At 35.4% G+C, this 16,855-nt stretch overlaps 1 protein-coding gene across 2 annotated transcripts in view; it reads left to right on the top strand.

Annotated features, from left to right (window-relative positions):
• Nucleotides 1-16,855, top strand: part of Syn2 (Syntrophin-like 2) — a 348,707-nt gene that overhangs the window by 250,472 nt on the left and 81,380 nt on the right. For both annotated transcript variants that reach the window (XM_090403965.1, XM_090403966.1), the window contains exon 12: nucleotides 10,476-10,547. In XM_090403965.1, the coding sequence (XP_090260091.1) occupies nucleotides 10,476-10,547 (72 nt within the window). The remainder of the gene's footprint in view (nucleotides 1-10,475; nucleotides 10,548-16,855) is intronic.

The raw sequence follows: 16,855 nt of genomic DNA, 5'->3' as shown, positions 1-16,855 counted from the left end.
GGCAGAAGCATGGAAAATATCAACTGCATTGGGAATCTAGAACCTATAGAACAAATAAAACATTTCAGCTACTTAGGCATGATTTTTAGTGAAGATGGTAAATTAAATATTGAAATAGAAAACAGAATCAACAAAGTAGGTACAGTAGGAAGTCAACTGAATACATTTATATGAAATAAGAGAGAAATTAGTCAAAACACTAAATTAGCTATATACAAGACAGTGTTCACAATTTTAACTTATGGATCTGAGAGTTGGGTGAGAAGTAAAACACTTGACCAAAGACTAGAGACCGCAAGATATGAGAGTCCTGAGAAAGATTAGGGGCATGAACAGATGGCATCAATGGCAATACCATATTAAAAACAAGGATATTAGGAAAGAACTTGACTTTGTCAGCATCCAGAAATGCGCGTTAGCAGAGCTAACACATTCCATAATTTCAGGTGGTATGGTCACTTAAACAGAATGGGCAAGGAAAGATTAACAAAACAAGTGTTCTCTGCCAGGTTGGCAGGAAAAAGATCCAGAGGAAGACCAAGATACAAGTGGATTGATATGGTAAAAAGTGACTTAGAAGATAGAAATATAAGATCTGATAATGTTGGAATCTTGACAGGTAACAGACTGATTTGGAGGAAAATTGTAGATAAGAAGTTAGTAATGTTGTATATTTTTCTTGAGGGTACATGGCAGGAATTTGATGATGTGATAGAGGATCAAGTTGATCTTTAGGGGAGTGGATGAAGCTGCATGAGTTGTTTAAAAGTGGTGTAGAGATCACATTTGGGAAAACTTAGCTATCTTTTCTGATGTGCTCTTAATATATGGAAGTGGAATAGTTTCGCTGTGATCCTGTGTGTTGGTTATAAAAGGGATGGGGGTGCATCTATTATTTTATCGTTTCACATTTGCTGTAGCCATCCCTTTCTAGACACACTAGTGACAAGACTTCCTAATGGCTTATTATTCTTTTCCATTTACAGAAAACATATGTACATACAGGAAAGTACTTATGTAAGCAATCACTCCATCACCACCACCCATCCCAATGGTATAGCATTCTCAAAACACTTACAAAGCCACAGCTATTTATGCAAACGACACAGCTCTTAAAAATGAGTTCATAGTCAACTCTCTGAAGATTAGTCACTCCAGACACATTATCCATCCATCTCATTGACAATCTACTCCTTCCTCTTTTTCCAGGAACTTTATCTTCTATTACTGTTCTGAGAGGTCCTTCCATCATTTCAACTTTCTTTTGTCAATATTCTTAAGGAGCCTTGAAGTTCTGCTGATCCTTTATAGCAGGGGTGTCAATAACGTCGATCGCATAATGCTTTGGAGTCAATTGCAAATTTATTTTGTCTCAATTTTCAAAATAATATATAGATGAGTCCGAATACGATCAAATAATAATCTGTATTATAGTTCTATTTAAAATTTACGTTAATTAAAAACTTAAAATAAATATTTTTTGTACAATAATTCCAGTTTATAATTCAGTTATATTAAATTGAATTTTATTTCAAAAATTTCAATAGAAAAATTACAAATATTAGTTAAAAATATTTAAATTTCCTGCTATGAGACTTTTGTTGTGGAGTGTATACTTAGAAATGTATGCACCCTCATAGACACTCCGACTTTGGATTTTTGTTCGCTTTGATGCACTGTACAAATATAACACGTGAAGCTCGATGTATAAACAATAGCAGTATTATAAACTCGGTTGTTTGTTTTGTGCTGGTGCTCTGCTACAAGTTTAAAGTGTTTTAATATAATTTAACCTTCATGACTACTACAAAAAAAGCAAAGACATATCACTTATCATCAAGAGTGGGAACATGATTAGTTCTTTATTACAATCAAAGATAAATGTTGTTTGATTTGCAATGGAAGCGTTTCTCTGCCGAAAAAAGGGAACTTGGAATGACACTTTAAATCGGTCCACAGCAGCTATAAAATGGTAAATGCATGCATTTATAAGCATTCCATTTAGGCTTTTATTTTTGTAAGTGATGTTGTACAGAAGAGAACTCAGAGAGGGAGGATTACTTACTATCATGTGTTACCCAAGTATGATAATGATGAGCTGAGTAGAAGAGCATTAATAATGAATAGCATGATAGCCAGAATGTGTCAGAAGAGAGGCTTGGAATACGTTGATATCCACGTAACAGTGATTTACGAAAAGTCAAAATTCAAGAATTGAAGAGCAGTTTGTCATCACAGTAGTTATGTTTCATTTAAATAATATCAAACTCAGAGACAGTAACAACTGCATCGTTAAGAGTGAGCCATATTCTTGCCAAACATAAGAAACCCTTTAGTGATGGTGCAATTTTTAAAAAAGCTTTTCTTGCAGCAGCTGAATCATTGTTTTGTAATTTTAAAAATAAATCAGAAATAGTTGCTGCTATCAACGAAATACAGTTATCATGAAATACAGTTGCAAAACGAGTAGAAGAAATAAATTCGGATCTAAAAGAGCAACTAATGCAGGATGTTAAGGATTGTCAGGCCTTTTCACTTCATTTGGACAAATCTACTGATGCAGTTGACATCGCCCAAATGATTATTTTTATTAGAATGGTTTTTAAAGACTTTTCTACTAAAGAAGAATTACTTACTATCATTCTGTTAAAGGGCAAACACAAAATGAAGATATATTTACCAGTTTTAAAAGTTACAGCAAGACCATTCATCTGCCTCTTTATAAACTAGTGTCAATTACCACAGATGGTGCACTAGCTTTAACAGGTCGTCACAACAGTTTTATCACGCTATGTTGGCATGATGAAGATTTTCCTGATTTCTTACAGTATCATTGTATTATACATCAACAAGTGCTGTGTGCTAAAGTTTTAAATATGAAAGAAATTATGAACATAGCTTTCAAGATTTCCAATTCAATTCAGGCAAAAACTCTGCAAAGGCGCCTTTTTTAAGTTGCAAATGGAAGAAAGTGATGATGATGGACCTTCTGAGCTGCTTATGCAAACTGATGTCAGGTAGTTAAGTCGGGGCAAATTTCTTTTGATTTAGGGTTTTGATTAAAAGATTTAGGGATTTAATTGAAAAAATTAAACAATTTCTTGCCAATAGGGGTGACGAATACGAACAGTTAAAAGATGATATTTGGCTATTGGATTTAGCTTTTTTGACCGACATAACCAGTAAATTAAACAAATTAAACCTAGAACTTCAGGGTCCCAGAAAAACAATTTTTGATATCATTAATTCTATCAATGCTTTTAAAGAAAAATTGAATCAACTGAGCTTGAAAATAACAATTTATGTAATTTTCCGAATATGACTGTACAATTAAGTAGTTCTACTTTTGCTAATTTCAATGGAAATAAATATATTGGTGAAATTTGGAAAGCAATTGCAGAATTTTGATGACCGCTTTCAGGATTTCAAGAAACTTGAGAATGTAATTCTCTTCATGAGTTTTCCATTTGATACCAACGTAAAGCCAGAAATAATAGGAAAGCCTTTCCTCTATTTTTGATATGCATATTGTTATGCTAGAAGAAGAAATAATAACAATAAGAAATGATGTTTACGTCAAAGTAAGGGCACACAAAGAGAGATTTTGGAAATATTTATGCTTGTTTTGGTTCAACATACTTGTGCGAATCGGCATTTTCACAAATGAACAATATTAAGTCAAAATATCGTACCACATTAACATTCAAGCATTTGGAGTGATGTTTGAGAAATGCATTGACTAATTACACACCAAATTACGCAAAAATTGTGAACTCGTTGCAGTGTAGAATAAGTAATGCCAGTTCAATAGGAAGTTCAAAATGAAATCTTTATTTTAATCAATGGGGTTAAAAACTGCAATATTCTTTTAAGCATTATAACTAATTAATATTAATAATTATAATAATATATTGTAATAATAATAAATAATAATGCGATAATTTTTTCTTTGTCTAAACATGAATTAGAAATCTTATACCTTATACTCCAATTTTGAAAAAGGTAGATCGCAGGTAGATCTTATACAAACATTAGTTGACACCCCCTGCTTTATAGCATCCATCCATCTGTCTGCCTTTCAGTATATGATATCCTAAAACCGCCTTCTATAACACTGCATCTCAAAAGCAGCTATCCTTTTCCTGTCTGACTTCTTTAGGTTTCAAGTCGCACATCTATAAATTGCTGTTGGAAAAACAGCTGCATCCAAAATCGTCAACTTTGTTCTCGTGGAGATAGATCTATCCCTCCATATTTTAGACAAATCTCTGCAATTCTTCACATTAATAATGGATCCTAGGTACTTGAACTTGCTGACTTCCTCAATTCTTTCTACATTAAGGTGCACATGCATCTCAAGAGCTTAACTGTTTGTATTTCTAGGATTCATCCTCCAAAAAACTAACAAAAATCTTAAAAATATGACCTCACAACTAGTTACAAACCGCATAAGAAATTGACATCTCTTATCTGCTCCACCAAAGATCACCCACTTTCCCTAGACCTACCTGGAATATACCAGGTCCCTTGCAGTTGTAAACTGTCCTACTATGGCCAAACAGGCAGCATAGCCAACATCAGGATATCCAAACACAAGGACTACATCCAATTTCACCAGTACAACCACTCAGGACTTGCTGACCATGCATTGGACACCCACTACAGAATATGCTGGAAGAGGGCCACTTCATTTCACCATAGCAAGTGCAAGTATGGAAGATTATTCCTTGGATCAGCCTCAGCTCTGAAAAACTTCCTAAACCTCAACAAATTTGGGTGCATAAGACTGCTCCAAATTTGGGAAGCTTGTATTCGAAGAACATCAGCCAAACAGCCAAGACAATCCAATTTAGCCTACTAAGGGGCAATTTTAGGACTCTAGGACCAACTTCAGTTGCCGTTCTTCAGCCTCATTTGCTTAATGTTAGTGCCTGCATGTACATATCATTGTTTTGTTATCTCTGATGATGGCAGTGTAACATTCCCGAAATATAAGTAGTTATTAATTAAAGTTTTTATAATTAATAATAATAAAAATCTACATCGTCATTTCCTAAAAAATTAAAGTATGTCTAACCAGTGTATAAGACTATCTACAGGAACATTATTCTGAGTTACCCTAATATGTATCGTGAGTGCTGTATTTGTGAATTATTTCATATATGAAGTGAGGCATATATGCAAATGAGGCATGCACTAAGAAAAGAATCATTTTGTTTTAATAATATCAGTCCCTCCCCCCGTTACAAGGGTGGTCTGAAAGTTCTCGGCCTTGACCATAGATGGCAACACTATTGGCAAGATTCTTGTAGATAGGCTTATATGTTGTAATACATGACTATTAAATTATTTAAGGAATTTATAATGTATACAGCAACTTCACATTGCCATCTTCATGGGAACATACAGCTCTGACACATGCACGCAGGCACTACAAAAAGTAAATGAAGCAGAAGGGAGAAAACTACTGTTGTTCCTAATGTCCAAAAGGTGTCCCCTAGCAGGCTGTATTGGGCTGTCTTGGCTGTTGAGCTGAAGTTCTCATGATGCAAGCTTCCCAAATTTGGGGCATTCTCATGCACCCAAATTTGTCGAGGTTTGGAAAGTTTTTTAGAGCTGAGACTGATTCCATGAATAATCTTTCATATTTAAATTTGCTGCGGTGTATTAATAGCTTTCTTCCAACTTATTCAGTGGTGGGTATCCAGAGCATGGTCTACAAGCCCAGAGTGGCTGTGCTGGTGAAACCGGATGTAGTCTTTGTGTTCCGAAATCCTGACATTTGCTGTCCTGCCTGTTTGGCCAAAGTAGGACCACATACAGCTGCAAGGGACCTGGTATACCCCAGGTAGATCTTGGGGAAGTGGTTGGTCTTTGGTGGAGCAGATAAAGGATGCCAATTTTTTATATGGTTTGTAACAAGAAGTCAGATCATATTTTTTTAAGATTTTGGTTAACTTTTCAGAGGTGCCCCGGATATAGGGAATGGTGATGGATTTAGTGTAATCTTTGTTAAGAGAAGGGGGGGGGGTAACTGGTTTTAATATTTTTTGTGGGTTGTAGACATTGGCTAAGAAAGTGTTAAGGATGTGGTTTAGTTCAGTGGCTAGGGCATTGTCATCTGAACAGATTAATTTTGCCCTGTTATATAGTGTTTTTATAACCCCATATTGTTGTGATGGGGGATGAGATTGCTGGTGAATATCTGCCTGTATGGGTGGGTTTTCTGTCAATAGAGAAAACCAAGGATCCATCAAGCTGGCGAGTGATTAGTCTAGGAAAGGAAGACTTTTGTGATGGATTTAGTGTAATCTTTGTTAAGAGAGGAGGGGGGGGGGGGGTAACTGGTTTTAATATTTTTTGTGGGTTGTCGACATTGGCTAAGAAAGTGTTAAGGATGTGGTTTAGTTCAGTGGCTAGGGCATTGTCATCTGAACAGATTAATTTTGTCCTGTTATATAGTGTTTTTATAACCCCATATTGTTGTGATGGGGGATGAGATTGCTGGTGAATATCTGCCTGTATGGGTGGGTTTTCTATCAATAGAGAAAACCAAGGATCCATCAAGCTGGCGAGTGATTAGTGTGTCTAGGAAAGGAAGACTGTTTTTTCTCTTTTTTCCAAGGTGAACTAGATTCTGGGATGTTGGTTGTTTAAGTGTGTTAAGCAGTGGAATGTATCTGAGCCATGTGGCCAAATAGCAAACACATCATCAACGTAGCAAAGCCGAACAGTGGATTTTTGTGGGGCTGAGTTTAAGGCTTTCTCTTCAAAAGTCTCCATAAAGAAGTTGGCCAGAGGTGGGGAGAATGATGAGCCCATGGCTGTCCCCTCTATCTGTTTGTAGAATTTTCCTTGCCAAACGAAATAGCCTGAGTTCATTGTGAACTGAAATAGAGCTGAGATATCGGGAGGAAATTTGGTTTGGATGAGCTCTAAGGTTCCTTGAGTGGAGCATTTGTGAATAGGGAGGAGACATCAAAACTGACCATCATGTCAGCATGTTGGAGTGAGAGGTTTTCTATGCTGGTTTTGAAGTGTTTTGAGTTTTTTTATATGTGATGGTGTATTGCCAGTAAAGTGTGTGAGCGCTTTGGCTAAATGTTTGACTAATTTGTATGTAGGGAATCAATGCACATTTTGTCATCAATGGGACATAATGGCACATTTTGTTTATGCATTTTTGGAAGTCCATATATTCAGAGGGGGGGGGGGGTCTAGAGTTAAAAGGTTTTAGTTTGTTAATAACTTCCACAGGCCAAGAAGTTACCTTCTTAAGGAGCCTTTGGAGTGGTCTTATTTGGGAGCTGCTGGGATTATATTCAGCAGGACAGTAGGTAGCCCAATCTAACAATAAAGCATTAAGCTTACCTGTGTAGTCGGTTTGGGTGAGAACCACAGTGGCATTTCCCTTATCTGCTTTGGTGATTACTATTTCTTTGTTTTTCTTCATTTCTTGTAGAGCTTTATATTCTCCTTTGGATAGGTTGGTGTTTTTGTGGTCTTACTTTGGTGAGAACACCGCTACATCCAGTCTGATATTGTTGGTGATATGATTTGGAAGGTTGCTGATACTACATTCTATCTGAATCACTATTTCTTCAGCAGGTATTTTCTTAGGAGATATGGCGAAATTGTGGCCACGTGCCAGTTTGTTGAGTGCCTCAGGCTTCAAAGTAAAGGAAGAAAGGTTGATTACAGTGTTGAGTGGTTGTTGAGGTTCAAAGGTAGAGCCCTTTTTCAAGTTTTCAAATTTTTTGATGTGCTGACTTCATATCTTTTCAAATTCTTTTGCTGCCGAAGTGCACGAGACATCATAGAGAATTGTCCAAAGGTCGTGGTTCAGTGTGTCGGAAAACTCCTCCTCTAGTGGCCGAATAGTTTTGTTTATGTCAGCTAGGAGAACACACAGTGGTAATTTGTTTTCATAGTAGGGCGAAGCTAGCAAAGACCAACAGTGCACTAACCTGGTTGGCTGAGTGGTCAGCATACCCGCTCTCCATCATGGGTCACAGGTCCATATCCCACTGAATGCATGGATGTTTGTGATTGTCTTACCTTGTGTACTGCTATAACCTTTGATATGGCACAGTATGACCTTTGCTGTCCTTGTACCATTAAAACCATAAATCATCATCACCAACAGTGCCAGGAGGGGGGGGGAAGTGGTTAGAAAGAAGAAAGTAAATTGTTGATGTGTTTCTCAAATAGCTAGAGGTTGTAATTATTAGGGAAAAACAGTTTGCATATATTTCAAAGAACAGAAGTGCATAGAATGAAGAAGAAAAAAAGGATAAGAAGTTGATTCCATAAGTTTGGAGCAGAACTGTATGTTGGTTAGTGATCAACATCTGCTTGTGTTTGTACATGATTAGAGAAAAGTGGAGGAATGTTAAAAAAGACATAATGCAGCAAAAGAGCATCTCTGAGAAATCAACTGGAGAGACTGTGTGTGTGGGGAGGGGTTCTATTAAGTGAATCTCTCTCTCTCTAAAGGTAGGCACTATATTATGAATGACAGGAAATTATTCTTGTTTTAATCCAGTTATTTTCAACTGGTGTGCCGTGAGATTTGCAAAAACAAATTAATGGAAAGAAATAATGTCATAATTTGCGCATTTATTTATTAGTGTCTGGTCTTCCATCCGCACCTGAAGCTCCCTTATTTATATTTTACGAACTTATGGTTGGTGAATCAATCAAAATTATGCTTATTTTTCACCAGATCATCAAAAAAAATTAAAAGAATATGTTTTTAGTGTGCCACAGAATTTTAATTATTTGTCTAGGTGTGCCATATTATGAAAAAGGTTGAAAATCACCATTTTAATTTTTTATTTAAGCATAAGTAGACAAAGTTTGCATGTGAAGTATCCTCATGACTATTCAACTTATATGTAGAGGCTTCTGACTTCACGTCAATTTCATCAGTATCCTATAATGCAAAACATTATGGGAAGTTCACCACCCAGACTAGATCCCACAATGGGATACTGAAGCAATGGTACTTTGTAATCCAGTGAAAACTGTTTCGTCTAATTACTGCATGGAATTTGCCTACATATAGTATGCCCACACTTGGTAGAGCTTCGCTTGGCTTTGTGCCAAGAATAGTCTATTCATGCTGAAGGGGAGAAAGAAATGAAGGATGTACGAATTGGTCGCCAACATGCGAAATCACGTGCTTCATAGGTAAAATTTTCCAACTGTTATTCAATCAAAATAGTTACTACTTTAAAAACTACAATGATCATAAAAGCAAAGTTAATTTTCCGACATGTAATAATAAACCACTCATCCCACAATATGGATTGATTACCCTATTATCGGAATGGATCCTCCTTCTGTTGACATGTGCAGAAGTGTCAAAAGGTCTCATATCTGTGGGCATACATTAGCTATGAATTTAATGTATTCTTCAATTACTTTAGCTGAACGGAACAAATTATTATTTAGAACAGGACTTATGAAGAGAAAATATTAAATGCTATAATATGGTGTCATATGAAGAAACATATTACTAAGATGTTAATTTTGAAAGTAAGATTGTGGTCATTTTTTGTTATTGCTATATCTGTGTCATATTCATAATTATTTTTGCGACATCTGTTCAAATATATATTTAAAGTGATAGTGAGAGAGTTGTTGAGTTAAATAAGTGTGTGTGTGTGTGTGTGTGTGTGTGTGTGTGTGTGTGTGTGTGTGTGTGTGTGTGTGTGTGTGTGTGTGTGTGGAAATTTAATCATTTGTATATTTCTGTTGCTTATCTGTAAATAAGCTGACATTCACAAAATTATTAATAGATATCATCCCTCAACCAGCACTAATATTATCTTCAAAAGTTGTTTCCATACCCTTCCTTTAAAGGAACATTGAAACAAATAGCATGAGTTCTTTGCAAGTATAATCTATACACCATCTTCAAACTAGTTACTCTTATTTTCTGCCATCCACCAAGGATAAATTACCACCTCTCTCTCTCTCCCCCCACCCCATGTCTAGTGTCTATCAAGTTTCCTGTTCATATTGACTTCATCATTTTGGAAGCTGATGACCCATTCTCCTGAGACTAGAATTCATGAATATCTGGACTACAACAAATTCTTGTTTCACTCCAATGGATTTAAATTTCATCATATGTTTCTTAAAATTTGTGAAATTTTACATCATCTGAATCTTAACAACTCTATGCATTTTTGTCTCAAAATTTTGGAAGTAATTGAAATTAACTTCTCACATCTTCTCTTCTCACCCTGATAATGTCCTTGTAATAAGGATGAAATATATTGGAATTTATAAATTCTATTTTTCATCTGTCAGTCTTCCTCTACAATAAAGTTTGGAGGATAGGTCCCTTCAACTATCCACGTAAGCTTGCTATAGTAAAACAATCTGTATTAATACAAAAACCTTATTGCTGTCATTATCCATAAGAATAATAATAATCATAAAATCATTTTTATCTTTTCTTACAGAGTGGTTTACAGGATTTTATCAGTTGTTCTTGTATCTATAGGGTTTATCAGTCAATGCTCAGGTGTTTGAAGGTAAGTACTTTCAATGTGTCTTTGTTCATTTTATAAATTATAATTAGTATTTGGAATATGCAGTGAAATCCAGAACATTGGTGGATTCAGAAGGAGTGGCTGGTGTAGCTTCCTGTTCTCTCCTACAGCCATTATAAAATATCTAAAATTTTGCAGATATTTTGGATGCTGTTAGTATATATAACATCTGACAAAAGATTACTAAAATAAAGAGCCAAAAGGCTTCATTTCGGCAGTGTAAAAATATTTAAATTAAGGGGATATTAAATCCCACATTATTTCAAAGCTGAAATAGAAACTCTAAGATAGAAATCAAATCAAAGAGTTTCATATCAAATATATATAGCAAACTATAAAAGTTTCGGCAGATTGTAGCATATGCTAAAACACATTGTCCATTACTAGGGCAACTCGTAGCAAAGGTGGATAAAGTTCTGATCACTATTCTTAGTATTTCCCATAATGTAAAACACATCTCCTAGGAGATGTATGATGTTATACATTATGGTTGAAGGTCACTACCCAGACCAGTTTCAACCTTTATTGAGGTCTCATCAGTGAGTAGGTAGACTAGATAATACCAAGATTATAGTGCAGAGAACTTATATACTTTGCGATATGAGTTGTCAAAAAGGTGCACCAATAAATTACTAAAATAAAGAGCCAAAAGGCTTCATTTCGGCGATGTAAAAATATTTAAATTAAGGGGATATTAAATCACATTATTTCAAAGCCAAATAAGAAACTCAAAGATAGAAATCAAATCAAAGAGTTTCATACCAAATACATATAGCAAACTATAAAAGTTTTGGTGGATTGTAGCGTATGATAAAACACATTGCCAAAATGAAGCCTTTTGGCTCTTTATTTTAGTAATTTATTGGTGCACCTTTTTTGACAACTCGTATCGCAAAGTATATAAGTTCTCTTCACCATAATCTTGGTGTTATCTAGGTCTACCTACTCACTGATGAGACCTCAATAAAGGTCGAAACTGGTCTGAGTTTCACCTTCCACCATAATGTATAACATCATACATCTCCTAGGAGATGTGTTTTACATTATGGGAAATACTAAGACTAGTGATAAGAACTTTACCCACCTTTGCTACGAGTTGCCCTAGTATTGAACCACGTGTTTTAGCGTACGCTACAATCCATCAGAACTTTTCTAGTTTGCTATATATATTCGGTATGAAACTCTTTGATTTGATTTCTATCTTTTGAGTTTCTTATTCGGCTTAGAAATAATGTGGGATTTAATATCCTCTTAATTTAAATATCTGACAATAGTTTCTCTGATGAAATCATCTGAGATCCTGGCTATAGTTTGGTATGCATGTTTATATTGAGAGATAGGCTAACATGTTAGCTGTAATGCATATTAGCAAAGATATGAGGGACAGTATGAAAGTAATTAGGAAATACTCGGACAACAGGAGTTACTGAACAGAGTTACGATAGACAGATTTCAACTGGAAAATGTGGAACACTTCACATATCTTGGATGCCACATGACGCATGACTTGGACCCCAAAAAAGAGATAAAAATTAGAATAGCCAGAGCAACAACTATTTTAAAAGCCATAGACAAATATGGAAGAGCCGAGCTATACCCAGGCCTCGCATCCATTGAGCATGCTGCTGAAGATACAGGTTTATACAATACGCAGTTTAGTTTACATCTTTATAGAAACTGAAAGGAGAATATTGACATTTGAGAGGTAGTGCTATAGAAAGATCTTGAGAATAAGCTGGATACAGAAAGTGAACAATGAGGAAATCTACAGACAAATACAACCAAAAGGAAACTACGTCTATTTGGCCATATATGTTTCTTTCATCATACATGAATGAATGATGAGAGAAAATTAAAAACGTTGCTGTTTGGAATGATTGAAGGAAAGAACAAAAGAGGAAGACCAAACAGAGAATGGGGCGATGACATCATCAAATTGTGCGGAAACTCTATACACAAACTGAGTCATCTTGCCCAAAATAGAATGCAGTGGAAGAATCATATCAAGATGGCAGCAGACACCTACGGGCACTGGACCCATGGTTGTTGTTGATGATGAAAGTAATCACCTATTTTTTTTTCTTTCAGTTTGATCACACTAAAAAGCTTCACACATTATTCAGTGGACAGTATTCTCTAGTTCCCCTGCAGCAAGTAGTATTGCAGTCAATAAATGAACACAGCACATAAGTAGTTCAAATATGGCAGCAGTTACATACAAAGCAGAGAATTCTTGCTTGTGGATTTTTTGGAAATGTTGCAGAAATTGAAAGAATGTATCTCTAAATTTTTTCAAGCCACTAGAAACACAAATAAGATTCTTCACCATGAAAATGCTTGACCTTGACATTTATTTTGTAAGGATGCAACTCCAACATTTGCTTGGATGACCTATCCATCCTGCCCATAGCCTGCTATATGATGGATGGATGAAAGGAGTTATATATGCCTGAATCTGGCACTCTGACTGCCTCATGTTTGACATGTCAAGAATTTAATTTTTCAGATGACAAGGAGCTGAAATAGTTGTTTGCGAAGAGTTCCAACATCAGAGTAAAGACTTGTATGGGTTGGCATACAGTGATGACAAATGTACATAGAGAACTTTGAGGATGCTTGTGAAAGATGCAAGATTGATCCATGTAAAAGCCATTGTTAATTATATTTTCAGAAAAAAAAATTCATTAATTTGGTAAAACTCCCTGTATTAGTATTAATATTCATGATGCTATTAAACAGCAAGAAGCGAAAATGAAGAGTAAGGAAGCAAAAATTGTGTCAACTGCCTCAGTATGATAGTACCGAGTTCAGAAGAAGGACCATGATTGCTAGCAAGTCAATGAGAAGATTGTGTAGTTTATTGATGTATGTAGTGAATTTGATGGATGAAAGGAGTTATATATGCCTGACAGATTACATTTAAATGGTTCTGGAATTAGTGTTGTTTAGTGAGAGTTTGCAAGTGCAAAACCTTTTCTTTGGGGGATGACACTCCCAAAGATAAAGGAAAAAACACCAGAAAATTTTCCAAAAATATTTTCCTAATTAATAAAATTCATTTTTTAAATTTATGTTCTGTTGTGTCTTCTATTTCTATACTACTTATGAATCAGCAATCATTGCAGATGCTCAGTCATTGGTCGTATGTGATGTGTAGTGTGCATTCTCAAATCGTCTACTCAACTCTGGCCCCTCCCCCACGATTAAACCCTGAGTGCACTATTGGTGTGTTGTGTAACATCGTAATAGCGCGTAATCTATTTTTAATGTGTATTTGGTTTGTGGGTTGTCTAACATCGTAGCAGTACACAATGGATAAATTTATTATTAAACGAAAATGTGATTCTGAGTCAAATATTAATGATGGGATAAGTACAAGTGGAAGAAGTAGTGACACCACGGCAAATACATCTCATACAGAAGACAGCATTATACATAGTAAAATAGTAGCCAATATTTTTAATTACTTAAATAGCATTAGTACAAGTGTCCAAGGGAAAAATGAAAATATTTTGACATCCACTGTCAAATTGTCAGCTTTTCAGAAAATAATACAGTAGATATGTTTCCTTCACTCCATAATAAAAATGTTGAGGAAATTATTTTCTTTATAATAATAACGTTATAATAATAATAAATAACAGAACATTTGACAATATTGGAAGAAAATATGTCAAGTTACTTTCCTTCCTTAAATGCACACAATTATGACTGGATACGAAATCCATTTGGCACAGTTAATGCATCAAGTTGTGAATTTTTGTTACAAGAAGAAGAACAATTAGTTACCTTGTCAACGGATTGTACTCTAATAATGAAATTCTCTGAAATAACTCTTGAGGAATTTTGGATTTTTCTCTGGGAGAAATACCCAGCTCTCACCACAAGGGCACTGAAACTTTTGTTATAGTTTTCAACATCATATTTGTGTGAACTCGGTTTCTCAATATTAACCAATATAAAAACTAAAAAGCATAAAAGACTTACTAATATAGTCAAAGAGATGAGGGTAGCTATATTACATATTAGACCTGATATTGCTGAAATCTGCAAAAGCTGACAAGCTCAAGTATTGCATTAAAATAAGTTCAATTTTTATAAAAGGCAAGGCCATACATATATTTATTGTTAGTTTTATGACCCTAATGTCTTTCGTGTTTCTCATTTTTTCTTATAATCAAAAGTGTTCTGTGAATTGGAAAAGGTTAAGAACCACTGATCTAGAGGAATGGAAAGAGAGTGAGATAGTTTCATTCCATAAAGGTGGTTACAAGACAGAGGTAAACTACAGACCAATTAATATGTGATGCTGTTAAAGTATTGGAAAAGTTGGTTAAAGGTAAAATCCAACAGTAGGTGGATAGGGGGTGCAATACTCTATAGTGGACAGCACGGATTAGTAAATGGTAGGTCCCAGATATAAGGGGAATGGTTATTTAGCATGGGGGGGGGGGGGCTGTCAGGCCACTACTCTTTAATTTGTATATCAGTGGAAAAGATTTAAGGGGAGATATTTAGTTGTTTGATAATGATGATGTAATACTGGAGAGAGCAATAGCTGATAACGGTGATGGAGATATCCTGCAAGATGATTTAAATAAATCGGCATTGTAGGCAGAGGATAATGATTCTCAATTTAATATTCTATGATGAAAGTTATGCATTTCGGTTGAAAAGGTTGCATACTGTTTATCACATTGACAATACTGGATTGCAGGAAATTGATTATGCTTGAGACTTAAGAATAATGATGGACAGAGAGTTGAAGTGCAGAGGGCATATTGCAAAAGTTGGTAAAATAACTCAAAGGTTTACTTGGATGTGATAAACACACTGACAAGTAAACATAGAGAAGTTATTATCCCCTCTTTATAAGGTTTGATTATAATGCCTTCAGGTCACCTGGGTTTCTTGAGGACTGGGAGGTGGTAGAGAAGATTCAGAGACAAGTGACTAAGCTTGTGCAAGTGGAATGCTCCTTATGAGGATAGGCTTGAAAGTGTGGGTGTTACAAAGTTTAGTTGATAGGCAAAAAAGAGGGGACATGATAGAAACTTAAGCTATTAAAGGAGTTTTATAAAATTGATGCAAAGGAAATTTTTCAATATATGACAAATAGGCAGAGACCTAGGGATCATCCATGAAAGTTGTGTAAGAGTGTGGTTAGTAGGGGTGTGCATACTAGATATTTTGCATGGAGAGTGGTGAATGAGTTGGATTTCCAGAATTATTTGTGAGTTCCCTGACAGTTAATGAGTTTAAGGAGAGGTATGATTGTTTTTGTGTATAATAGTTAGTTTAGATCTTGCACGGCGAGTCTCTGTACTCCATGGAGATACCGTATAATAATAATAATGAATCTAACAGTCCTGTAGCATAGCTTGAATTCATTATTTAATTTGTTTATTTATACAGTAGTTATTATAAAAATCATCACTGCAGCTTAACTCTCTGTGGACTACAATACAAAATATACTTGCCTTGAACATGTTCAGTGTGGAGTGTGTTCATCACCCTCTGGCAGTGATGAATGACACTGACAAGTAAAGATAGGGAAGTTGTTATCCGTCTTTATAAGGCTATGATATGACTGCATCTTGACTTCTGTGCACAGATTTGGTCACCTAGGTTTCATGGGAATCAGGAGGTGGTGGAGAGGATCTAGATGAGTTACCAAGCTGGTTACAGGTCTATGGAATGCTACCTATGAGGAGAGATTGAAAGTGTATGTGTTGCAAAGCTTAATTAACAGATGAAAAAAAAGGGACTTAACAGAAACTTAAAAGTTACTAAAGAGGTTCTATGAGATTGACACAAAAGAAATTTTTCAATATGTACTGCATAGAGAAAGAACTAGGGATCATCCTTGGAAGTTTTGTAAGAGTGTGATTAGTGAGGATGTGCAGACTAGAATTTTTGCTTGGTGAATGGGTGGAATGAATTGCCAAAACTAGTTGTGAGTTCTCTGACAGTGAATGAGTTTAAGTAGTGGTATGATATGTATTGTGTGTATGGAGGTTAGTATGGGTCTTTCACAATGATTCTTCTGACTCCATGGAGAGATGCCCATATAATAATAAATATCAGGATGATGGCAAAATATTCTGGAGGCTATTGAAAAAAAAAGCTTAAAAATGGAAGAAAGAGTACTATGAAGGGAAACATATGATAAAGGTGACATGAAAGCTGATAATACATATTGTATATATTCTAGATGGAGTTATTACTTTGAATGATTGATAATGGAAACAAGCAGTGGCATCATGAAAGTAGAAAACATTGAGGAATGC

This window comes from Typopeltis vanoorti, chromosome 14, assembly GCF_054136105.1.
Source record: "Typopeltis vanoorti isolate ZY-2024b chromosome 14, IOZ_Tvanoo_1.0, whole genome shotgun sequence".
Classification (NCBI taxonomy): Eukaryota; Metazoa; Arthropoda; class Arachnida; order Uropygi; family Thelyphonidae; genus Typopeltis; species Typopeltis vanoorti.
Note: the sequence above shows the minus strand (reverse complement) of the source record. Positions and strands in the feature narration are given on the sequence as shown.